At 43.9% G+C, this 25,153-nt stretch overlaps 2 protein-coding genes across 6 annotated transcripts in view; one reads left to right on the top strand and one right to left on the bottom strand.

Annotated features, from left to right (window-relative positions):
* Positions 1-805: 805 nt before the first annotated feature.
* LOC134859543 (GRAM domain-containing protein 2A) lies at positions 806-21,129 on the top strand. 5 transcript variants are annotated; one of them, XM_063876099.1, is made up of 14 exons: positions 848-890; positions 3,042-3,504; positions 3,766-3,831; positions 3,967-4,083; positions 12,037-12,094; positions 12,873-12,945; positions 15,501-15,604; positions 15,905-16,003; positions 16,718-16,789; positions 16,886-16,945; positions 18,248-18,401; positions 18,613-18,745; positions 19,264-19,365; positions 19,699-21,129. In XM_063876099.1, exons 3-14 carry the CDS (start codon positions 3,800-3,802, stop codon positions 19,745-19,747), a joined length of 1,053 nt encoding a protein of 350 aa, XP_063732169.1. In that variant the 5' UTR covers positions 848-890; positions 3,042-3,504; positions 3,766-3,799; the 3' UTR covers positions 19,748-21,129. The 5 variants fall into 5 exon arrangements, with proteins under 5 accessions (XP_063732153.1, XP_063732175.1, XP_063732169.1 ...); XM_063876083.1 differs by lacking the exon at positions 3,042-3,504 and having other exon boundaries at positions 806-890; XM_063876105.1 differs by lacking the exon at positions 3,042-3,504 and having other exon boundaries at positions 808-890; positions 18,652-18,745.
* A 1,258-nt stretch (positions 21,130-22,387) lies between these two features.
* LOC134879482 (proline-rich protein 5-like) overlaps positions 22,388-25,153 on the bottom strand; it is a 15,200-nt gene continuing 12,434 nt past the window's right edge. The window contains exons 8-10 of the mRNA XM_063906029.1: positions 24,726-24,863; positions 24,479-24,578; positions 22,388-22,722 (exon numbers count right to left, since the gene is read on the bottom strand). Of these exons, the coding sequence (XP_063762099.1) occupies positions 22,388-22,722; positions 24,479-24,578; positions 24,726-24,863 (573 nt within the window). The remainder of the gene's footprint in view (positions 22,723-24,478; positions 24,579-24,725; positions 24,864-25,153) is intronic.

The raw sequence follows: 25,153 nt of genomic DNA, 5'->3' as shown, positions 1-25,153 counted from the left end.
CATGACTCCTCCTGATGTCACTGCAGATCTGCTGGAAGCTAGCTAGATAACATAGCTAACCTTCAGATATCCTGACACACACTTCCAGTTCTGACAGACTGACTCTGAGACAGACTGACTCTGAGACAGACAGTTGGTGAATGTTTTCAAAATGCACACATGAGCTGCTAATCCTGCCTGATTCTGATGGTGAGAATTTGACACCTTTTTGACGAATAAATGCTGAAACTCCACACCCAAAACAAAGTCACACTGTTAAGAACCTGCTGCTAATTACTCTCATGTAATGTCGGTGTTACACCACAGGGAGGCGCTGATCATACCTCAGCACACTGACTCCATAAATAAAGTAATTTACTCATTAAAAACATGAATTAATTAATGGATAAAAGAACAAACAGAAGGAATATTGGATACAATAATAATTAGGAAGCAATAAAATGAAATGTTGGATAAAAGGTAAAAACACAATAATTGACAGAAATATTGATTAAAAATACAAATAAATGAATGAAAAATAAACAATAAAATACATAATTAACAGACAAAATTATTAATTTACAGATACAACACTAAATAATAAACGTAAAATATGTAACATGAAATAATCGGCAAGAATGTTAATTGATTTACTGATTAAATAATGGATAAAATGAACAAGAAAGTGAAATACATAAACAATAATCGATTACAATGTTTGAATATATATATTTAATCAAAATCAATGATCATTTTTAATTCATCGTGCTTTCCATGTGTTTTTGTCCATGCACCGTGCTCTTATTTTGAAGGTCCCTCCAGGTCTCTTCCGGTAGTCTGTTTTCTCTGCCTCCCGCAGCAGCGGAGACACAGAGACCTGCGGACCTGAGAGAGAACCGCAGGACACACAGGTGAGGGGACCACTAAAACATCTGTGTGTGTGTGTGTGTGTGTGTGTGTGTGTGTGTGTGTGTGTGTGTGTGTGTGTGTGTGTGTGTGTGTGTGTGTGTGTGTGTGTGTGTGTGTGTGTGTGTGTGTGATCATAGAGGCTGCACTGTTAGCATGTATCAGCATCAGTTGGCAGGTTATTGACAGTACTGATAATAACAATATATATACATCACAATCTTTTGTTGATGATTGTAAATCAAATGGTATCAGTCTTTCTGAGCTTTGTATTTGTTTCAAATGAAGGAGATTTATTTATTTAATTTGCATTTTTAAACCATAATTGTGTATTTAAATGTATTTAAAAGCAGGGCTGGGTTATTAATCATTTCATCACCTGACTGTTCCTTTTTTCTAAGTATTAATTCAGTACAAACACATATATATATAACACCTAGTAATAGTCATTATGGTTATTGATGCAACATGGATGCTGAAGCTGATTATATTATATATAGTTTGCTGGGTCTTTGTATTATCAGTATCAGAGATATTTAATGTTGAATATTTATTTATAGTTTGTACATTATTAGTTTTCTTCATATTTAGTTTGACTTTTTGTATTTGGATTGTCTATATTTATTTTATGTGTCTCTATTTGAAGAACCTAAAGCTGTGAGGTGAAGGGTTAGCAGTTAAATATTTCCCTCTTACACAAAGGAGCCTGGATTGTAAATACTCCATTGAAGTACAAGTACCTTGAGTATGCAGTACTTTAGTAGAAGTACTTAGTACTCCTGTGGCTGCAGGTGTGTGTTAGTGTGTGCTGCAGGTGTGTGTTAGTGTTGTGCTGCAGGTGTGTGTTAGTGTGGTGCTGCAGGTGTGTGTTAGTGTTGTGCTGCAGGTTTGTGTTAGTGTGGTGCTGCAGGTGTGTGTTAGTGTCGTGCTGCAGGTGTGTGTTAGTGTTGTGCTGCAGGTGTGTGTTAGCGTCGTGCTGCAGGTGTGTGTTAGCGTCGTGCTGCAGGTGTGTGTTAGTGTTGTGCTGCAGGTGTGTGTTAGTGTCGTGCTGCAGGTGTGTGTTAGTGTTGTGCTGCAGGTGTGTGTTAGTGTCGTGCTGCAGGTGTGTGTTAGTGTTGTGCTGCAGGTGTGTGTTAGTGTTGTGCTGCAGGTGTGTGTTAGTGTTGTGCTGCAGGTGTGTGTTAGTGTCGTGCTGCAGGTGTGTGTTAGTGTTGTGCTGCAGGTGTGTGTTAGTGTTGTGCTGCAGGTGTGTGTTAGTGTCGTGCTGCAGGTGTGTGTTAGTGTTGTGCTGCAGGTGTGTGTTAGTGTTGTGCTGCAGGTGTGTTGTGTTCAGTGTTGTGCTGCAGGTGTGTGTTAGTGTCGTGCTGCAGGTGTGTGTTAGTGTCGTGCTGCAGGTGTGTGTTAGTGTTGTGCTGCAGGTGTGTGTTAGTGTCGTGCTGCAGGTGTGTGTTAGTGTTGTGCTGCAGGTGTGTGTTAGTGTGGTGCTGCAGGTGTGTGTTAGTGTCGTGCTGCAGGTGTGTGTTAGTGTGGTGCTGCAGGTGTGTGTTAGTGTTGTGCTGCAGGTGTGTGTTAGTGTCGGTGCTGCAGGTGTGTGTTAGTGTGGTGCTGCAGGTGTGTGTTAGTGTTGTGCTGCAGGTGTGTGTTAGTGTTGTGCTGCAGGTGTGTGTTAGTGTTGTGCTGCAGGTGTGTGTTAGTGTTGTGCTGCAGGTGTGTGTTTAGTGTGTGCTGCAGGTGTGTGTTAGTGTTGTGCTGCAGGTGTGTGTTAGTGTCGTGCTGCAGGTGTGTGTTAGTGTCGTGCTGCAGGTGTGTGTTAGCGTCGTGCTGCAGGTGTGTGTTAGCGTCGTGCTGCAGGTGTGTGTTAGTGTCGTGCTGCAGGTGTGTGTTAGTGTGGTGCTGCAGGTGTGTGTTAGAGGTTATTCTGTGAGAGGTTTCATATCATTTTCTTCACATTTGCATAGATTTTATTAAACAGGATGCCGCTGCAGGAAGTGTGGAATATCTTCAATAACATCTGAGTTATGGCAGCGTGTTCTCACTCCTCTGGAGTTCTACACTTTACAGATAGAACTAAAATACTAATCAGTATTTGAGCATAACAGCGGCGTTTGTAAGGGATTGTTTGTTAAAGTGAAGTAGAACCTTGGTTTTATCCCCAGGACCTGAGGGAGCAGGCTGCCCGGCACCAGGGAGCGGTTAGGGGTGCAGTGCCTTGCTCAAGGGCCCATGAGGTGGACTGCCAAAAAAACACGTGTGCTGTCGTCAAACATCAGACAGATTTAATGTGTGTGCAGCAGTGTTTCCTCTGAGGATATTATGGGATGTTTCTGTCATCAGTTAAACCTGTAACAGGAAGTGGAAGGTATATCAATATTATAAATAAAGATAACCTCCCGAGGTGACGCCGGATTTAAACTGCGGGTCGAGAGGAGGCTGACAGGCGTCTCCATGGAAACAGGGAGGAGGCGGAGGAAGAGGTATATGCCTGTTACCATGGCAACCGTGAGGAGGAGGATCGACATGGCAACCGTGTTCCATCTCCACCTCGATCGTCTTAGAAACGTCTCGGAAACGACTGCTTACATCGGCTCTCATCCTTCGGTCCCATCGTAACTCAGAGTGGTGTGTGTGGGTGTGTGTGTGTGTGTGTGTGTGTGTGTGTGTGTGTGTGTGTGTGTGTGTGTGTGTGTGTGTGTGTGTGTGTGTGTGTGTGTGTGTGTGTGTGTGTGTGTGTGTGTGTTAATTTTGTATATATTCCCAGAGGAGACGAAGTGTTTGCCGTTAGCCTGGATGCTAACTGTGTTCTGCAGATTTCTTTGAAAGCGTCTCGTGTGTTTCCTGCTGCTCGCTGGATGTTGGTCACACTTCTATATTTGTCTGCAGCCTCCTGATTCATCTCGTGTGGAACTCAGTCTTGATGTTGTATCAGGTCCTGGACATGAATCAGAGGTACAGGACTCACAGTTTAATAAAGTCAGACTCTCCTCTGTGATCTTTATCCCAGATCTGATGAGCGCCTGGATCCGCTCTGTCTTCAGTGATCCTGAAGTTATGTGAAATATTTCTGAATGTTTTTTGTTCCAGGCCGATGATGATGATGATGTCCGAGAACACGGAACAGGGCGAGGATGTTGGCCTGCTGCCCCCCCATGAGGTGGATCCCCCCAGGGAGGAGGACACACACTGCCCCCTGCCCTTCAGGTGAGGAACTGCAGCTCACACACTGATGGCTATCACAGAGAATGTGGTGTTTCTGTGCTGGTCCCTGAAGGCAGCATCTTCCTGGTCCAATGGGATTCCTCCATGTGATTTTGGATTATGTCAGAAAATAATGTTAGACCAGCAGACAGGAAGTTTGAGGACTCATTCCTGCACCTCTCTATAGATGAGTCTCCACTTTGTATAATTGCTGTTGAAACTGGATATATGTTTCCTGAGAGCTGCTAACAGCGGGCACTGACTCAGAGGTTCTTCCAGCAAAATGCTAACGTGCTAACGGGCATCATTTGAACAAAGGAAGTTTAGCAGATAAAATGTCTAGCTTTTCTCCCTCTGCTTCACCTGACCGGGCACGTCAAGCATTCTGACTTTTTCTCCACATATATGTTTTTTTGTACCTGACATGAGTCAGGAGCTTCAGTCCGACCGGCTCATATGTTCTGGTTCTCTATGTTAGTTTATAGTACCTTAAGTTTGGGATGAAATCTGTTAGTTCTTTAGCTGATAGTAAAAATACATTTGGACCAAAGTAACCTTTTGAATTCACGAGTGTTTTACTTTCTCTCTGATCATTATTAAAAGAGTAAACGTGAGAACTGCAAACAACGAGCAGGTTCCCATCAGCCACTGCTGCTAGTTTGGAACACTGGAGCATGAAGTTCAGTGTGTGTGAGTGTGTGAAAGGACTGATTGTCTACAAGAGCTACTGTGAGGCACACACACACACACACACACACACACACACACACACACACACACACACACACACACACACACACACACACACACACAGACTGGCAGATAAAAGAAGTAATTATGCAAACATTTCAGGCTGAATGGGGAAAGTGGAGCAGAGAAAGAGGCCAAGCCGACTCATCCCAACAGTTTCATGTTTAACACGCCGGACAAAAACCCACAGCCTCCCAGTGAAACCAGCAAGACAGACTGGATAGAAGTTAGCATCGTTTTCATTTACACATTTTCAATGCTATTGTTTCCATCCTTACTGTTATTGCTATTATAGAGTCTCTACTTTAAAGAGTCCTCTCCTGCTGATGTTCAGGTGTATATCAGTATGTAGAGTCTCTACTTTAAAGAGTCCTCTCCTGCTGATGTTCAGGTGTATATCAGTATGTAGAGTCTCTACTTTAAAGAGTCCTCTCCTGCTGATGTTCAGGTGTATATCAGTATGTAGTGTCTCTACTTTAAAGAGTCCTCTCCTGCTGATGTTCAGGTGTATATCAGTATGTAGTGTCTCTACTTTAAAGAGTCCTCTCCTGCTGATGTTCAGGTGTATATCAGTATGTAGTGTCTCTACTTTAAAGAGTCCTCTCCTGCTGATGTTCAGGTGTATATCAGTATGTAGCGTCTCTACTTTAAAGAGTCCTCTCCTGTTGATGTTCAGGTGTATATCAGTATGTAGAGTCTCTACTTTAAAGAGTCCTCTCCTGCTGATGTTCAGGTGTATATCAGTATGTAGTGTCTCTACTTTAAAGAGTCCTCTCCTGCTGATGTTCAGGTGTATATCAGTATGTAGTGTCTCTACTTTAAAGAGTCCTCTCCTGCTGATGTTCAGGTGTATATCAGTATGTAGAGTCTCTACTTTAAAGAGTCCTCTCCTGCTGATGTTCAGGTGTATATCAGTATGTAGTGTCTCTACTTTAAAGAGTCCTCTCCTGCTGATGTTCAGGTGTATATCAGTATGTAGAGTCTCTACTTTAAAGAGTCCTCTCCTGCTGATGTTCAGGTGTATATCAGTATGTAGTGTCTCTACTTTAAAGAGTCCTCTCCTGCTGATGTTCAGGTGTATATCAGTATGTAGTGTCTCTACTTTAAAGAGTCCTCTCCTGCTGATGTTCAGGTGTATATCAGTATGTAGAGTCTCTACTTTAAAGAGTCCTCTCCTGCTGATGTTCAGGTGTATATCAGTATGTAGTGTCTCTACTTTAAAGAGTCCTCTCCTGCTGATGTTCAGGTGTATATCAGTATGTAGTGTCTCTACTTTAAAGAGTCCTCTCCTGCTGATGTTCAGGTGTATATCAGTATGTAGTGTCTCTACTTTAAAGAGTCCTCTCCTGCTGATGTTCAGGTGTATATCAGTATGTAGAGTCTCTACTTTAAAGAGTCCTCTCCTGCTGATGTTCAGGTGTATATCAGTATGTAGAGTCTCTACTTTAAAGAGTCCTCTCCTGCTGATGTTCAGGTGTATATCAGTATGTAGAGTCTCTACTTTAAAGAGTCCTCTCCTGCTGATGTTCAGGTGTATATCAGTATGTAGAGTCTCTACTTTAAAGAGTCCTCTCCTGCTGATGTTCAGGTGTATATCAGTATGTAGTGTCTCTACTTTAAAGAGTCCTCTCCTGCTGATGTTCAGGTGTATGTCAGTATGTAGCGTCTCTACTTTAAAGAGTCCTCTCCTGCTGATGTTCAGGTGTATATCAGTATGTAGAGTCTCTACTTTAAAGAGTCCTCTCCTGCTGATGTTCAGGTGTATTCAGTATGTAGTCTCTACTTTAAAGAGTCCTCTCCTGCTGATGTTCAGGTGTATGTCAGTATGTAGCGTCTCTACTTTAAAGAGTCCTCTCCTGCTGATGTTCAGGTGTATGTCAGTATGTAGCGTCTCTACTTTAAAGAGTCCTCTCCTGCTGATGTTCAGGTGTATATCAGTATGTAGGTCTCTACTTTAAAGAGTCCTCTCCTGCTGATGTTCAGGTGTATATCAGTATGTAGTCTCTACTTTAAAGAGTCCTCTCCTGCTGATGTTCAGGTGTATATCAGTATGTAGTGTCTCTACTTTAAAGAGTCCTCTCCTGCTGATGTTCAGGTGTATATCAGTATGTAGAGTCTCTACTTTAAAGAGTCCTCTCCTGCTGATGTTCAGGTGTATATCAGTATGTAGTGTCTCTACTTTAAAGAGTCCTCTCCTGCTGATGTTCAGGTGTATGTCAGTATGTAGCGTCTCTACTTTAAAGAGTCCTCTCCTGCTGATGTTCAGGTGTATATCAGTATGTAGAGTCTCTACTTTAAAGAGTCCTCTCCTGCTGATGTTCAGGTGTCTCTACTTTAAAGAGTCCTCTCCTGCTGATGTTCAGTTGTATGTCAGTATGTAGCGTCTCTACTTTAAAGAGTCCTCTCCTGCTGATGTTCAGGTGTATATCAGTATGTAGTCTCTACTTTAAAGAGTCCTCTCCTGCTGATGTTCAGGTGTATATCAGTATGTAGTGTCTCTACTTTAAAGAGTCCTCTCCTGCTGATGTTCAGGTGTATATCAGTATGTAGTGTCTCTACTTTAAAGAGTCCTCTCCTGCTGATGTTCAGGTGTATATCAGTATGTAGTCTCTACTTTAAAGAGTCCTCTCCTGCTGATGTTCAGGTGTATATCAGTATGTAGTGTCTCTACTTTAAAGAGTCCTCTCCTGCTGATGTTCAGGTGTATATCAGTATGTAGAGTCTCTATTTTAAAGAGTCCTCTCCTGCTGATGTTTAGGTGTATATCAGTATGTAGAGTCTCTACTTTAAAGAGTCCTCTCCTGCTGATGTTCAGGTGTATATCAGTATGTAGTGTCTCTACTTTAAAGAGTCCTCTCCTGCTGATGTTCAGGTGTATATCAGTATGTAGTGTCTCTACTTTAAAGAGTCCTCTCCTGCTGATGTTCAGGTGTATCTTAAATAAATCTCAGCTTTTCATTTCACTGTGTTTATGTGTTATAAGGGAACATAAGCTCCCTGTCAGCAGAACTGAACTAAGGCTTGGCACCAGCTACACACTTTCTCTTTCACACACACAAACACAAACACCTCCTTTCCATCAGTCCCTCTGTCTCTCTCTGAGCTCTGCTGCCTGAAAACGTGAGCTGACTGCACGTGTTGTAGGCTACCACATAAAAACACACACACACACACACACACACACACACACACACACACACACACACACACACACACACACACACACACACACACACACACAAACGGACTCTGATTCTGCAGCTTGTGTCGTACGTGACAGGAATACCAGAGAGAGACAGTGAGGTTTTCCCTCTCTGTGTATTGTCTCCCCAGCTTTCATCTGCAGCCAAACACACACACACACACACACACACACACACACACACACACACACACACACACACACACACACACACACACACACACACACACACACACACACACACACACACTGCCTTTGTCTGGACTAATGAGGGAGCTGGTTGAGGAATCTTCCACAGAGTGTTTTTGTGTCGTAGTCCAGTGCACACTTCAGGATTTTAACAGATTTGCAAAGTGTTTATGACCACACACACACACACACACACACACACACACACACACACACACACACACACACACACACACACACAGAAATAACAACTGTACTTTTATTGAAATTAAGTAAAGACGCAGTGACAAATTAGACCTAAAAACTGCTAAATGTGAGTCCAGGGCCAGCATCAGTCCTGTAGTCTCCTGGACCCCACAGGCTTTGAAATGAGGACATAGTCTCCGTGACGTCGTCCACTTCTAACGTCCCAATGTTTGATAGCAAATGGGCAGAGAGGTGGAGCTCTAATGCAGTCAGAGCTAACAGCTAACGGTTAGCACTGACTGCAGGAGGACATGAGACAGTACCTCTGATCTGAGGTCCTGTTTAATAACTCTGTAGAGTCTGGAGGTGTAGATGCTCTGCTGTGAGGAACTACGAGAAGAACCAGAACATCTGAGCCGGACTGCAGACTGAAGCTCCTGTTATACTCAACTCTCCCTGACAGGAGGGGAGACAGAGGGTGGTTTTCAGAAGGAAATCTGGACTTTATGAAAAATGCTGAAAACATTTCAGAATTTTAAGACTTTCAGAATTTTGTGTTGAATTTGGCGGTTTGTCCGGATTTTGAGGAAAAAGTCAGAATTCTGAAATTTTCAGGAAAACTTTGACATTTTGAGAAAAAAATAAGATTTTAACATTTTTCCCCAAAAGTGAAAATGTTCATGTTATGAAAACATTTTGAGCTTTTCAGAAAAAAGTGAAAACTGTCTTTCATCAGTCTTTATGAAAACACGGTGTCCTGTTTTTCTTAAGCAGACGCTGTAAGTTCTGAAAGGTTTTGGCATAAAGTCATTATAAACCGTAATCTTAATATCTAGTTTCTCTCCTGAAAAACTGTTATACTTCATGAGTTCCTCTGGAAGCTTCAAACGGTTTGAATGAGTAGAGGCTGACGCAGCTGACGCAGCTGACGCAGCAAAGGACAACATGTTACTATTTGTGTCATTTAGCACACCATATGTACGTCAAAACTGCAGACGCAATACACACTCTGTGTCCCTGTCTGATTGGCTGCATCTCTTCGTGACTGTAAACAGAGCCCCCCTGCAGTGATCCATGGTGATGTGTTCAGGGACATCAGGTGTTTCTCTCATTTTGCATGAGCTTCATGTAATATATTTAAAACTGCAACTACCTGAGCTCAAACACAACCTGTTAATCCTCAAACTGCCTCCAGAAGCTTGTTTTTACTGGGGCGCACGCGCACACGCACACACACACACACACACACACACACACACACACACACACACACACACACTTATTTGCGTCAGACCTCAGGACGGTCATGCAAATAGTGACATGAGGTTCATTCAAAAATAAAAACAGCTGAAAACACTGAACACAACCCGAGCCGCTCAAATATCAATCATCACTTTTATCGATACTTATTATGCATATTATTGTTGTTGTTGTTGTTGTTGTTGTTGTTGTTGTTGTTGTTTTTATTAGGTGCACTTTGTAGATAAAAACATGAGGTGCACTTTAATATGTTAGTTAGCCGTAATAATCCAGTTCATAATATAAAATGTGTTTTTTTTGGCTCAAATTGAACTAGTTTGATGTTTTTGCATGAATGTTGTATTGTTCTACTTCCTGCACAGACAGGTTTACTCAGTAGACGAAACAAGGCTTTAGTATTTCTCTTTGGAGCAAACGTACCGATAGATTTCTGATCCTTTGTCTCGAGTTTGTTACAACACATCCAGCTCTATAACTCCAAAGGATGTATGGTTAAATAAAAGGGCATTTTCTCCCCCAAACTTTCCTACATAAGTGGTGATGAACGTAAAAACAGGGCATGGGGATTGAGACTAAACCGAGGACAGTGGTGTGAACGTAAAACGAGGACACGGGGATGAACTAAACACGGGCACGTGATAAAATAAACAGAGGACAGTGGGGATGAACTAACCGAGGACAGTGGTGATAGACTAAAAACGGGGGCATGGGGATGGAGTAAACACAGGACAGGGTGATGAGACAAAAACGGGGCAGTGTTTTAAGACTAAACAAGGGCATTGATGAACAAACACGAGAATTTGGGGAAACGTAAAAAACCCAGGGGCAGTGGGAGAACGTAAAAAACGGGGCATGTGATGAACGTAAACCGGGGGAAAGGTGATGAACTAAACACGGGGGCAGTGGGGATGGACGAAACCGGGCAGTGGTGATGGAAATAAACACGGGACATGGTATGAGACTAAACCGGGGACAGTGTAAAGCGTAAACAAGGACATTTTTTAAAAAATAACACGGGGGCAGTTGAGAACGTAAACCAGGCCCGGTGATGAACTAAAACAGGACGGGGATAGACTAAAAAAAACAGCGTGATGAACTTTAAAAAAGAGGGCAGGGTATGAACTAAAACGAGACAGCGGTATGAGAACAAACCCAGGACAGCGGGGGAACTAAACACGAGGACAGTGGGGATGAACGGGCAGCGGGGATGAACAAAAAACCCAGGGGAAAACGGGGATGAACTAAACACAAATGGGGATGAGAGTAACCAGAGGCACGGGATAACTAAACACAGGAATGGTGATGAACTAAAAAAGGACACGGGGAGAGACGTAACCGAGGGCCCGCGGGATGAGACAAAACGAGGGCGTGGGTAGACACAGCGGGGATGAACGTAAACCGAGGCAGCGGATGAGACGTAACACGAGGGCATTGATAACGAAAAAACGAGACATTGGGGATGAGAGGGGCAGCGGTGATGGAAAGTAAACACAGGACACGGGGTGAAATAAAAAAGAGACAGGGTGATGAGACGTAAACACGAGGACAGCGGTGATGAGACGTAAACACGAGGACAGCGGTGATGAGACGTAAACACGAGGACAGTGGTGATGAGACGTAAACACGAGGACAGTGGTGATGAGACTTAAACACGAGGACAGCGGTGATGAGACGTAAACACGAGGACAGCGGTGATGAGACGTAAACACGAGGACAGTGGTGATGAGACGTAAACACGAGGACAGCGGTGATGAGACGTAAACACGAGGACAGTGGTGATGAGACGTAAACACGAGGACAGTGGTGATGAGACGTAAACACGAGGACAGCGGTGATGAGACGTAAACACGAGGACAGCGGTGATGAGACGTAAACACGAGGACAGTGGTGATGAGACGTAAACACGAGGACAGTGGTGATGAGACGTAAACACGGGGACAGTGGTGATGAGACTTAAACACGAGGACAGTGGTGATGAGACGTAAACACGAGGACAGTGGTGATGAGACGTAAACACGAGGACAGCGGTGATGAGACGTAAACACGAGGACAGTGGTGATGAGACGTAAACACGAGGACAGTGGTGATGAGACGTAAACACGAGGACAGCGGTGATGAGACGTAAACACGAGGACAGTGGTGATGAGACGTAAACACGGGGACAGTGGTGATGAGACGTAAACACGAGGACAGTGGTGATGAGACGTAAACACGAGGACAGTGGTGATGAGACGTAAACACGAGGACAGCGGTGATGAGACGTAAACACGAGGACAGTGGTGATGAGACGTAAACACGGGACAGTGGTGATGAGACTTAAACACGAGGACAGTGGTGATGAGACGTAAATGAGATGTTGTGTCTTGCAGGTTGCAGCTGATCGACGACCTGACCTACGAAGACGTGAAGAAATGTTACAGAGGATCAGTGAGTCACACACACACACACACACACACACACACACACACACACACACACACACACACACACACTCTGTATATGACAGCAGGAGTCCTTTTCAAATCTTTTTTTAGTCTCTAGGTGTTTCCGGCATCTGTGCTATCTACATGGGTACTTGGTGAGGGGTGTGTGTGTGTGTGTGTGTGTGTGTGTGTGTGTGTGTGTGTGTGTGTGTGTGTGTGTGTGTGTGTGTGTGTGTGTGTGTGTGTGTGTGTTTTCTTTGACTTTAATACCTTTATTTATAATATCAGAGAAGACTCTTTTTAATCTCTGCCGGATTATTTTCCTCTTACTCGTATTTTTCTTTCAAATGAAGGACTTTTTTTAACCTCCAGAATCACTAAAGTAAATAAAAGCAAAAACAATTGAAGTGAACATTTGGCGTCTCCGTCTGCTCTCTGTTGTTTCAGTCTCTGTTGTTTCAGACTCTGTTGTTTCAGTCTCTGTTGTTTCAGACAGGAAACAGGAAACAGGAAGTCTCAGAGAATAGAGACACAGGTGTATCACCTCATGACCCACATCACAGATCAGCCGACCAACACAACTGAGTAGAATTCAGATCCTCAGCACAAATACTACCTGTAGTCCCCTCTGTGTTCAGGGTCTCAGGAACAAAGACCCCCCCCCCCCCCCCTCTGTCCTGATCCATCTCTATGAAAGCCTGTCTGAAAATCAGCTGATCAGATCTTGGTCGCTAACCTTTGATTCTGAATTGAATAACTTTATTCTCATGTTTTCTCCACAGACTGTCAGCAAGTACAACTCTCAGTACCACAAACTGTTCCAGACCGTCCCCAAAGAGGAGATCCTCATGAAAGGTGCCACACCTGGTCATTGTTTACCTGTAATTCAGCTGTCTATCAGCTGTCTATCACCTGTCTATCAGCTGTCTATCAGCTGTCTATCAGCTGTCTATCACCTGTCTATCACCTGTCTATCAGCTGTCTATCAGCTGTCTATCACCTGTCTATCAGCTGTCTATCACCTGTCTATCAGCTGTCTATCAGCTGTCTATCAGCTGTCTATCACCTGTCTATCACCTGTCTATCAGCTGTCTATCAGCTGTCTATCACCTGTCTATCAGCTGTCTATCACCTGTCTATCAGCTGTCTATCAACTGTTATCAGCCGTCTATCAGCTGTCTATCAGCTGTCTATCACCTGTCTATCAGCTGTCTATCAACTGTTTATCAGCCGTCTATCAGCTGTCTATCAGCTGTCTATCACCTGTCTATCACCTGTCTATCAGCTGTCTATCAACTGTTTATCAGCCGTCTATCAGCTGTCTATCAGCTGTCTATCAGCTGTCTATCACCTGTCTATCAGCTGTCTATCACCTGTCTATCAGCTGTCTATCACCTGTCTATCAGCTGTCTATCAGCTGTCTATCACCTGTCTATCAGCTGTCTATCACCTGTCTATCAGCTGTCTATCGCCTGTCTATCACCTGTCTATCAGCTGTCTATCAGCTGTCTATCACCTGTTTATCACCTGTCTATCACCTGTCTATCACCTGTCTATCACCTGTCTATCACCTGTCTATCAGCTGTCTATCAGCTGTTTATCACCTGTCTATCACCTGTCTATCAGCTGTCTATCACCTGTCTATCACCTGTCTATCAGCTGTCTATAAGCTGTCTATCAGCTGTCTATCAACTGTTATCAGCCGTCTATCAGCTGTCTATAAGCTGTCTATCAGCTGTCTATCAGCTGTCTATCACCTGTCTATCACCTGTCTATCAGCTGTCTATAAGCTGTCTATCAGCTGTCTATCACCTGTCTATCACCTGTCTATCACCTGTCTATCAGCTGTCTATAAGCTGTCTATCAGCTGTCTATCACCTGTCTATAAGCTGTCTATCAGCTGTCTATCACCTGTCTATCAGCTGTCTATCACCTGTCTATCAGCTGTCTATCAGCTGTTTATCACCTGTCTATCACCTGTCTATCACCTGTCTATCAGCTGTCTATCAGCTGTCTATCACCTGTCTATCAGCTGTCTATCAGCTGTCTATCAGCTGTCTATCACTGTCTATCAGCTGTCTATCAGCTGTCTATCACCTGTCTATCAGCTGTCTATCAGCTGTCTATCACCTGTCTATCAGCTGTCTATCACCTGTCTATCAGCTGTCTATCAGCTGTCTATCACCTGTCTATAAGCTGTCTATCAGCTGTCTATCACCTGTCTATCACCTGTCTATCACCTGTCTATCAGCTGTCTATCACCTGTCTATCAGCTGTCTATCAGCTGTCTATCACCTGTCTATCAGCTGTCTATCACCTGTCTATCACCTGTCTATCACCTGTCTATCACCTGTCTATCACCTGTCTATCAGCTGTCTATCACCTGTCTATCAGCTGTCTATCACCTGTCTATCAGCTGTCTATCACCTGTCTATCAGCTGTCTATCAGCTGTCTATCACCTGTCTATCACCTGTCTATCACCTGTCTATCACCTGTCTATCACCTGTCTATCACCTGTCTATCACCTGTCTATCAGCTGTCTATCACCTGTCTATCACCTGTCTATCAGCTGTCTATCAACTGTTTATCAGCCGTCTATCAGCTGTCTATCAGCTGTCTATCAGCTGTCTATCACCTGTCTATCAGCTGTCTATCACCTGTCTATCAGCTGTCTATCACCTGTCTATCAGCTGTCTATCAGCTGTCTATCACCTGTCTATCAGCTGTCTATCACCTGTTTATCACCTGTCTATCACCTGTCTATCACCTGTCTATCACCTGTTTATCAGCTGTCTATCGCCTGTCTATCGCCTGTCTATCAGCTGTCTATCACCTGTCTATCGCCTGTCTATCACCTGTTTATCAGCTGTCTATCGCCTGTCTATCGCCTGTCTATCGCCTGCCTATCACCTGTTTATCAGCTGTCTATCGCCTGCCTATCACCTGTCTATCACCTGTCTATCACCTGTCTATCGCCTGTCTATCGCCTGTCTATCACCTGTTTATCACCTGTCTATCACCTGTCTATCGCCTGTCTATCACCTGTTTATCAGCTGTCTATCACCTGTCTATCGCCTGTCTATCACCTGTTTATCAGCTGTCTATCGCCTGTCTATCGCCTGTCTATCGCCTGCCTATCGCCTGTCTATCACCTGTCTATCGCCTGCCTATCACCTGTCTATCGCCTGTCTATCGCCTGCCTATCACCTGTCTATCACCTGTCTATCGCCTGTCTATCACCTGTTTATCAGCTGTCTATCGCCTGTCTATCACCTGTCTATCACCTGTTTATCACCTGTCTATCACCTGTTTATCACCTGTTTATCACCTGTCTATCACCTGTTTATCACCTGTTTATCACCTGTCTATCACCTGTTTATCAGATGTCCCTCACCTGTGTACCCTGCAGTGTACTCCTGTGCGTTGTTGCGGGACATCCTGCTGCAGGGTCGTCTCTACATCTCCAGGAACTGGCTGTGTTTCTACGCTAACCTGTTTGGGAAGGACATCAAGGTGAGAGGAGGTTTAAAATGACTTCAGTAAAGATGTTTCCTGAAACTGATAGAGCTGAAAAACGCGTTGAGGACAACTTCCTGTTAAAGAAAAGACTCGGACTGTTATCACACAACTGAGCAATAAGAGAGGGTCAAAGGTACTCTGCATATTTATATTGACCTCTGAGAAGATGTGCAGTGGTGGTAGTACCTCATATTCATACTCAGTGAGTGTACTGAGTTACTTTGCACCCCTGCAGAGACAGGAAGTGTCAGCTCAGCCTTTCACAATAAAAGCGTGTGTTTCCTCTCCCTGCAGGTGTGTATCCCGGTGGTGTCGGTGCGTTTGGTGAAGAAACACAAGACAGCCGGCCTGGTGCCCAATGGCCTGGCTATCACCATGGATACGGCTCAGAAGGTAGACACACACACACACACACACACACACACACACACACACACACACACACACACACACACACACACACACACACACACACACACACACACACACACACACACACACACACACACACACAGATTTTATTGATCTGCTGTTCCAGATATAAACAGAAAGGCAAAACTGAACCATGAATAGAAATAGTGATAACGACAAGTCCTGGGTTAGATCTGCCATCGTGTGTGTATGTATGTGTGTGTGTGTGTGTGTGTGTGTGTGTGTGTGTGTGAAAACAGCTGTATAATTTATTATGAATGATGTTTGTTTCTCAGAAATGACAGATTGGCTTAAGAAACTACATTTCCCATGAGCCTCAGCTGCTGTCACTAAGGATTTAAGTCAGAGGTGCTAATTCCAAACACATCATCCAAAAGTGAATTCATTTAATATGCAGACTGTAACATCAGTGAGAAGTTTAACTTCTGTTAAATATTGAAAGCTTTGTGATTGGATGGTTTTATCTGAAATGCACCCTGGGAGTCGTAGTTCTCTCATCAGGTTACAGTCTACAAGCTTCTTTTACCTTTTACTTTTCGTCAGTTCACAGAAACTTTCAGAGATGTCCTTGTTGTTAATTGAAGTGAAAACTACAGCAAACCAACTACTACTCCCAAGATGCATTTCAGCATCAAACATCCAATCACAGAGCTTTGATTATTGTTGTTGTTACAGTACGTGTTTGTGTCGCTGCTGTCCAGAGACAGCGTGTATGACGTCCTGCGGAGGATCTGCACTCACCTGCAGGTCATTACAAGTCTTTCATTGTATGTTTCATATTTGTTATTTTACTTCAGAATATTTTGCATTTTTCTTTCTGACTTCCTGTTTCTCTGGCTGCAGGTGAACGGGAAGAGTCTGAGTCTGAAGCAATACCTGGAGGAGCCCAGCTCTCTGTCCATGGTGATTTAATATACAGATTCACTTCAGAAAGAGTCTTCATAAACCTGCACACAGAAGGGGGGGCTACATTCCGATATACACCTGAACATCAGCAGGAGAGGACTCTTTAAAGTAGAGACACTACATACTGATATACACCTGAACATCAGCAGGAGAGGACTCTTTAAAGTAGAGACGCTACATACTGATATACACCTGAACATCAGCAGGAGAGGACTCTTTAAAGTAGAGACGCTACATACTGATATACACCTGAACATCAGCAGGAGAGGACTCTTTAAAGTAGAGACTCTACATACTGATATACACCTGAACATCAGCAGGAGAGGACTCTTTAAAGTAGAGACTCTACATACTGATATACACCTGAACATCAGCAGGAGAGGACTCTTTAAAGTAGAGACTCTACATACTGATATACACCTGAACATCAGCAGGAGAGGACTCTTTAAAGTAGAGACACTACATACTGATATACACCTGAACATCAGCAGGAGAGGACTCTTTAAAGTAGAGACTCAACATACTGATATACACCTGAACATCAGCAGGAGAGGACTCTTTAAAGTAGAGACTCTACATACTGATATACACCTGAACATCAGCAGGAGAGGACTCTTTAAAGTAGAGACGCTACATACTGATATACACCTGAACATCAGCAGGAGAGGACTCTTTAAAGTAGAGACTCTACATACTGATATACACCTGAACATCAGCAGGAGAGGACTCTTTAAAGTAGAGACACTACATACTGATATACACCTGAACATCAGCAGGAGAGGACTCTTTAAAGTAGAGACACTACATACTGATATACACCTGAACATCAGCAGGAGAGGACTCTTTAAAGTAGAGACTCTACATACTGATATACACCTGAACATCAGCAGGAGAGGACTCTTTAAAGTAGAGACTCTACATACTGATATACACCTGAACATCAGCAGGAGAGGACTCTTTAAAGTAGAGACACTACATACTGATATACACCTGAACATCAGCAGGAGAGGACTCTTTAAAGTAGAGACTCTACATACTGAGAAACTAGAAATGCCCCCCCAACAGTGAGCAGATTATCTGAATACCAGGAGCTGTTGTTTTGGTCCTAAGGTGACCCACTGTGGCCCCTTCAGGGTCCCCTGGTAAGAGGCTTTCCCCGTGCTGCCTTCAGGCTCTGCAGGAGACACCGTAAATCTCAGATGTGTTACAGGGCTCTGTTTCAGCTTACAGCCTTTAGCTACGAACTTGTTTCCCGCTGGACTTTAACGGTGAAATGTGTTTTTGTCTTCGTGTTGACAGTCTGTGTCCTGTCTTCAGGACGAGTTTCCGGAGGTGTTGAAGTGGAGGAGGAAGCCGTCTCTTCCCGCCGTCTCCTCCTCGCTGCCCGACCTGTTGGGAAACTCCTCCCCCAGCCTCGTCGCAGACACACCCTTCAGCACACACACACTCACAGGTACATTCAGTGTGTGTGTGTGTGTGTGTGTGTGTGTGTGTGTGTGTGTGTGTGTGTGTGTGTGTGTGTGTGTGTGTGTGTGTGTGTGTGTGTGTGTGTGTGTGTGTGTGTGTGTGTGTGTGTGTGTGTGTGTGTGTGTGTGTTTTCTTTGAGTCCTTTTGAGTGTCCCCTGACTCTTCCGGCCCCTGCTTCCTGTTCCCTGTCTGTTCAGTTTCATGCAGACGTTGGATGTCTCCCTGTGTTTCTGCAGACAGCAGTTTGGAAACAGAGAAGATCCTGCTGACAGAACCAGTACCTGAACTGGGTCAGACAGAGTACCAGCTGCTGAAGCTCTTCGTCCTGCTGTGAGTCCCACCAGGGAGGGGAGGGTCAATTTAAAATGTACACACACAGTTAAGCTCACACACTATTTGATGAACATATAGGTTCACCTGCTGAATTAGAAACAGAACAAAGAAAGAGAAAACCAGGAAGCAGATTCAGGAGCAGGCGTACAGATTCACTCCAGAACAGAACAGCTGACAGAGGAGGGCTAACATCTGATCCTTTACAGCAAACACTGTAAGCTCTGTTTGGGTTTTACTGGCGCTGTCATCCCGCTGGGAATCCAAAGACAGCACACAACACTCAGAAACACGCAGTAAAACAATCGATACCCTCGAAGATCATTCAGGAAACTGCAGAGGTGTTCAGAGCAGTCTGTAGATGCAGACTGAAATATGTGTGTGGTTGGCTGCCACCTGCTGGTTACACATCTTGCACATGCATTACGTGACGCTTCGGTAACTTACTGTAGGATTCATTTTGTAAGACCTTTGTAGTCAGCATGTCATAAACCAGTGAGCCTCTGTTTCTGGGTCAGGGTCTTCCTGCTGGTTCTGTCCTCCTGCTACCTGGCCTTCAGAGTCTGTCGTCTGGAGCAACAGCTGAGCTTCCTAAGCAGCCAGACGACCCTGAGAGAGAGGTAACACAGTGACACACACACACACACACACACACACACACACACACACACCAAATATCAGGACAGATTTTATCCAAACATTTTGCTCATTTCTTTTTCAAATATCTTCACTTTCATTCATTAAATTAAATGACGTTTTTTCTCAAATTTGGCCAACTTTCCAAACAAAGACAAAAAATAAATCACCCTTTTCTGTGAAATTAAACTCATTGTTCTTTTCATTTGAAGATATATGTACCAATGCTTTAGATAAGAAACACATCATATTTAAAGAATAGAAAATGTAAGTTAAAAAGAAACATATTGAAAATATATATTGGTTATCCTGTTCAGGTGTGGAGAGCTGCCCTGCTGGCTGGCCAATCAGAAGACAGGAACCTGACACTGCAGCCAATAAGAGAAGAAGAAGACGAAGAAGAAAAGACAGACCGTCCATCAGAGGGCGACGCTGAGCAAAGACTGTACCTGCCGCCGCGACCTGGCTACCATAGTAACGTCACATAGAGGTCCCGAGGAATCAGGGACAACGAGACGCTGTAACATAACAGATGTAGAGTTTTAATGTGAAGGTGTGTGTGTGTGTGTGTGTGTGTGTGTGTGTGTGTGTGTGTGTGTGTGTGTGTGTGTGTGTGTGTGTGTGTGTGTGTGTGTGTGTGTGTGTGTGTGTGTGTGTGTGTGTGTGTGAAAACAGCTGTATAATTTATTATGAATGATGTTTGTTTCTCAGAAATGACAGATTGGTTTAAGAAACTACATTTCCCATGAGCCTCAGCTGCTGTCACTAAGGATTTAAGTCAGAGGTGCTAATTCCAAACACATCATCCAAAAGTGAATTCATTTAATATGCAGACTGTAACATCAGTGAGAAGTTTAACTTCTGTTAAATATTTAAAGCTTTGTGATTGGATGGTTTTATCTGAAATGCACCCTGGGAGTCGTAGTTCTCTCATCAGGTTACAGTCTACAAGCTTCTTTTACCTTTTACTTTTCGTCAGTTCACAGAAACCTTCAGAGATGTCCTTGTTGTTAATTGACATGAAACACTTAAAGTGAAATCTACTGCAAGCCAACTACTACTCCCAAGATGCATTTCACCATCAAATATCCAATCACAGAGCTTTGATTTCTCTGTTTAACGTGCGCTGAAGATGTCACTGATTTCACAATCAGCAGAAAATGAACCGGAGATTTCTATCTGATATTCCTAATCAGTATAATTAAAGTTATCCAGGACACTCCAGTGCTGCAACGTTTTTATTAAAAGCCAGATTCTTTTAAAGCCAACAAAGTGCCAGAAACAAGAACTTCATCTGTACAAAAATCAACACGTTTCAAACTGCAGTCTAATCACAAAGTGTTGTTGTGGAGAAACCACTTCCTGCTGAAGTTACTGCTACTGAAATAAAGAAAATCTACTTCCCTTGAATGTGAAATTTACGGAAGAGGGTCACGGTCACATGAAGACAAATGTCATTATTTTTTTCAGAATTCAACTTTTCATTTAATCAGATTTTAAACTCGGAATTCTGAGAAAATTAAATTCAGTTTTCAGATAATTCACTTTTTTCAGAATTCAAACTTTTTGTATAAAAATGTATAAAATGTTGTTTCTCACAACTCTGAGAAAGAAATAGAAAGTCTGACTTCATTTAAATTATTATAAACTTTTTCCTCTGAAATTTTAAGAAATAAATAAAGTTGGATTTCAGATTTTTTTCTCAGATTTCTGACACCCCTCCACCCCCCCACCCCCTCCATCCCTCCACCCCTCCACCCCCTCCACCCCTCCACCCCACCCCCCCACCCCCTCCTCGACCTGAAAGTGATCATGTATATTTGATGCATTTACAGACTGGGAGATATTGCAGTTTTGTTCAGGATGGCGATGAACAGTTTGGATGTTTGTAACTCATATTGTAGTTCTGGATGTAACATTAAAACACATTTCCATCTCCTGACTCCTCTTCGATTACAGCGCCATGAAGTCTGTCGACTCAAACTGGGGAAAATAGAGAGTATGTTAGGGACTATTTTCAGCGGCGGATTAATCTGCATTGAGCGCTCTGGGGGGCGACGCGAGGATTTAACAAAAATGAGATCTGATGTTTTGTTGTAAATTAAATTCCCTAACACATAAATACACACGAGTACATTTACACTAATTCATCAAAGTAAATAAGGCGCATTAAAGAGGCGCTACCATTCCGGAACACAGTGACATCACTTTGGAACACTCACGCTCCAACACATTGGACATGACAGGCTAAGGGGCGGGACATCTCTAGGCAGGTTGACCAATCACAACAGAGCCGTCCAGCTGACCAATCAGAGCAGACTGGGCTCTGGTTTCAGAGAGAGGAACAAACACACCCTCACATCTCTAGCACCCTGAAGGAACACGTTTTATAATCTTTATTAATCATTAAGATCCTAAGAGGAGCGTATTCACATCCCCTTATCTTACTTCCTGTCCCACCCTTTGATTTCCTGTCTCTTTTAGTCTCCTTGGAGTAGTTTCCATCTATCTCTGTGAAGTCCTTAGCTATAGGACAGGAGGTCTGTGTCCTGTCCTGTCCTTAGCTATAGGACAGGAGGTCTGTGTCCTGTCCTGTCCTTAGCTATAGGACAGGAGGAGGTCTGTGTCCTGTCCTGTCCTTAGCTATAGGACAGGAGGTCTGTGTCCTGTCCTTAGCTATAGGACAGGAGGTCTGTGTCCTGTCCTGTCCTTAGCTATAGGACAGGAGGAGGTCTGTTTCCTGTCCTGTCCTTAGCTATAGGACAGGAGGTCTGTGTCCTGTCCTTAGCTATAGGACTATAGGAGGTTATTTTTATGTTTCTTTGTCTTCATTCGTAGTTGTACTTTGTGTATTTTCATATCTATTTTGCTTATTTTCAGTCGTTTCTATCCAGTTGTCACTTGTTGTGATTCCTGAGGAAACCACGATATTGTGAGTTCAGAAAAACGGCAGATATGTGTTTTCTGAACTTCAGTGGATCCTTCTCATGTTCCCTTCCTGTGATGTCACTTCCTGTCCCTGCAGATTCCCGCTCTGCATCCAGTCTCTATCTGCAGGGGACCACCCCCCCCATCGGAGCCTCCCCTACATCCGGTTGGTTGATAAATGTCCTGGGAGCCATCGGCCCCCCCCCCCACTATGAAGTCCACTCCCCTTCCCTCCCCCCCCAGCAGCTGGGCGTTGCAGTGAACGTTGGCCACCGTGTGACGCCGGACGCCGCCCGTCTTTTCCAGGTAGGCCTCGCCCTCCTGCTCCATCAGAGGGCTGAGGGACGCAGCGTCGCCTGCGGGGGACAAGGACACCCGGACCTCCGACTGGGAACCCGACGACCGCAGGGGGTCTGCAGGAGAAAGAGAACAGGGGTCAGATCTGAAGAAAATCTGAATTTATGAAAGAAAAATCTACATTTACGTAATTTACGTTTACAATCCTCAAGTCTTATTTAAAGTTAATGCATTTATTCTGGAAATTCCGTTCTTTAGGATCCTGGAGAATATTTAGGCTTTGCTCATAAATGTTCGTTATGAATCTTGGAAATTTAAGAAGTGATTTTCAAGGAATATTTTGTAAATACATTAATGCTGCAAATACTTTTCTAGAAAATTCTGTTTTGTTTCTGGATCCCCTGCTGGGAGCCCGAAATCACATGGAGAAATCTCATTGGACCAGGGAGATGCTGCCTTCAGGGACCAACACATAAACACGGCATCCTGCAGCTCTGTGTCGGTAGCACTAGGAGGAGGCAGAGCGACATTATTTGTATCACAGGCGTAGCACCTGTTTCCTTCCTGAGTCCAGTGTGCTCTGATTGGTTAGCTGGCTGGCTCTGTTGTAATTGGTCGACCGCTTAAGAGATGTCCCGCCCCTTAGCGTATCACCTTCAATGTGTTGGAGCGCTAGCCAATACGGAGTGTTCCATAGTGATGTCACTGTGTTCCATAAGTAAACAAAGGAGGTCCAATAGAAGTCACTTCAGGCCAGGAACTCTTAAAGCCGTTTATTTTAGTTAATTAAATGCTGCGTGTCATGGATCAGAGTTATGTTCCTTGTTGAAGTGGCCTCCTGATGCCTTTAGTCTCAGCGGGGATTAACTCCATAATCTGTTCACAGCCTGAGATTACAGTGAGCAGAGAGAGACACAGAGACGCAGCGAGATCACGAGAAATATTATTTGACTCAGAGTCCTTTCGCCGTATTTATTTTTCCCTATTTGAGAGAAGAAACCAAAATACATCTATTTATCATAACCTAACACCTACGCTCCTGCATCAGGCAAATCTAGACCTCTGCTCGCCCTGCTTTATCAAAACTGTGCTGTAGGTTTTTTCTACTTATATTAGCAGAGAAATTAAAGTCAGGTGAAAATGATTATCATTTTAACAATCAGGGTTTCCTCTAAACCAGAATCAGGGTCTCTGCTCCTCTCTCTGGGGGCGTCCCCCTCAAACCAAAATACAGATTTCCCAGTAAAATATAAAGTGCTGCCAGGAAACAATCTCTCTGTGGGTCAGAAAGGGTTTACTGAGTCCAGAGATATGGAGATGGGGTCAGATGTCTGGTCACACGGCAGAGACAGCTTACGGAGAATAAAGAGGGGATGGATGTCCGGTGGGTCTGCGGGGGACGAGTGGCAGGCAGCAGGCTGACACTGAGACTGAGATTTCTGATCCTTTCTTTACTCTCCTTTTTTCTGGAGAGGAAGTAAAGGAACCGGAGCTCTGGATCTATTTGTTGTTGGAGGTGTAATATATGACTCAGCAGCTTTAAGACGTGAAGACACGATTATTTTAATGCAGGAGTTACACCTGAAAGTGGGCGGGGCCTAAATTAGACAGGAAGTGACGTTAGCGCCTCATGCTGTATTTGCTAAAGAAACCCCTGGTTATAACAACAGAGTACAGTAGCTGTATGTACAGAGTGTGTGTGTGACCTTGGTTAATTTAAAGCGACAGAAACTCGTTAATGCGTTTAGCAGCTCAGCTTCTGAGGAGGATTTAATGACCTCTAACCTCTGCAGAGAAACACATCACACACACACACATACACACACACAGTATTTCCACATGACACTGGCAGTATTCGGCTGCAGGACTCACTTATCAGCAGGACATCGCTGATGTACGGCGACACGACGACCTCCACCAGGCGCTCCAGCTGAAAGAACTCCAGCGTCGGAGGGCCAGCGTCGTGGACACCCTGAAGTAGAGACAAAATATTTGGAATTTAAAAAATGTTTAAGAAAGAAGTAGAGTTTTTATTTTGTGTGTGTGTGTGTGTGTGTGTGTGTGTGTGTGTGTGTGTGTGTGTGTGTGTGTGTGTGTGTGTGTGTGTGTGTGTGTGTACCTGCAGCACCAGCAGCATCTGTGTGACGGCTGCAGGGACGCAGGCTGCAGTACTCAGAGTCTCCTGCAGGTGGAGCTTCAGCAGGACGAGGTCTCTGAACGCCAAGAGAGAAATCTGCCTCACAGACAACTCCTGACCCTACACACACACACACACACACACACACACACACACACACACACACACACACACACACACACACACACACACACACACACACACACACACACACACACACACACACACACACACACACACACACACAGATATTTGAAAGAAAGAGGTAAAATTTGTAGAAAGAAATTAGAGGGAAAAGTTCTCGTTCTTTTATGTCTGGAGGGAAACATTTTAAGATGAAGGTTTAATTTATTTTTAGAAAGTGTGTGTGTGTGTGTGTGTGTGTGTGTGTGTGTGTGTGTGTGTGTGTG

The sequence above is a fragment of the Eleginops maclovinus genome, chromosome 2, assembly GCF_036324505.1.
Source record: "Eleginops maclovinus isolate JMC-PN-2008 ecotype Puerto Natales chromosome 2, JC_Emac_rtc_rv5, whole genome shotgun sequence".
NCBI lineage: Eukaryota > Metazoa > Chordata > Actinopteri > Perciformes > Eleginopidae > Eleginops > Eleginops maclovinus.
This window is presented reverse-complemented; position numbering and strand designations above follow the sequence as displayed.

Excerpts from the sequence above, each read along its gene's own strand:
- LOC134859543 (XM_063876083.1), top strand. The coding sequence starts at position 3,800 with ATGTTGTATCAGGTCCTGGACATGAATCAGAG. Across the intron at positions 15,605-15,904 it reads TGTTTGGGAAGGACATCAAG|GTGTGTATCCCGGTGGTGTC; the intron begins GTGAGAGGAGGT and ends CTCTCCCTGCAG. Across the intron at positions 16,790-16,885 it reads GGATCTGCACTCACCTGCAG|GTGAACGGGAAGAGTCTGAG; the intron begins GTCATTACAAGT and ends CTCTGGCTGCAG.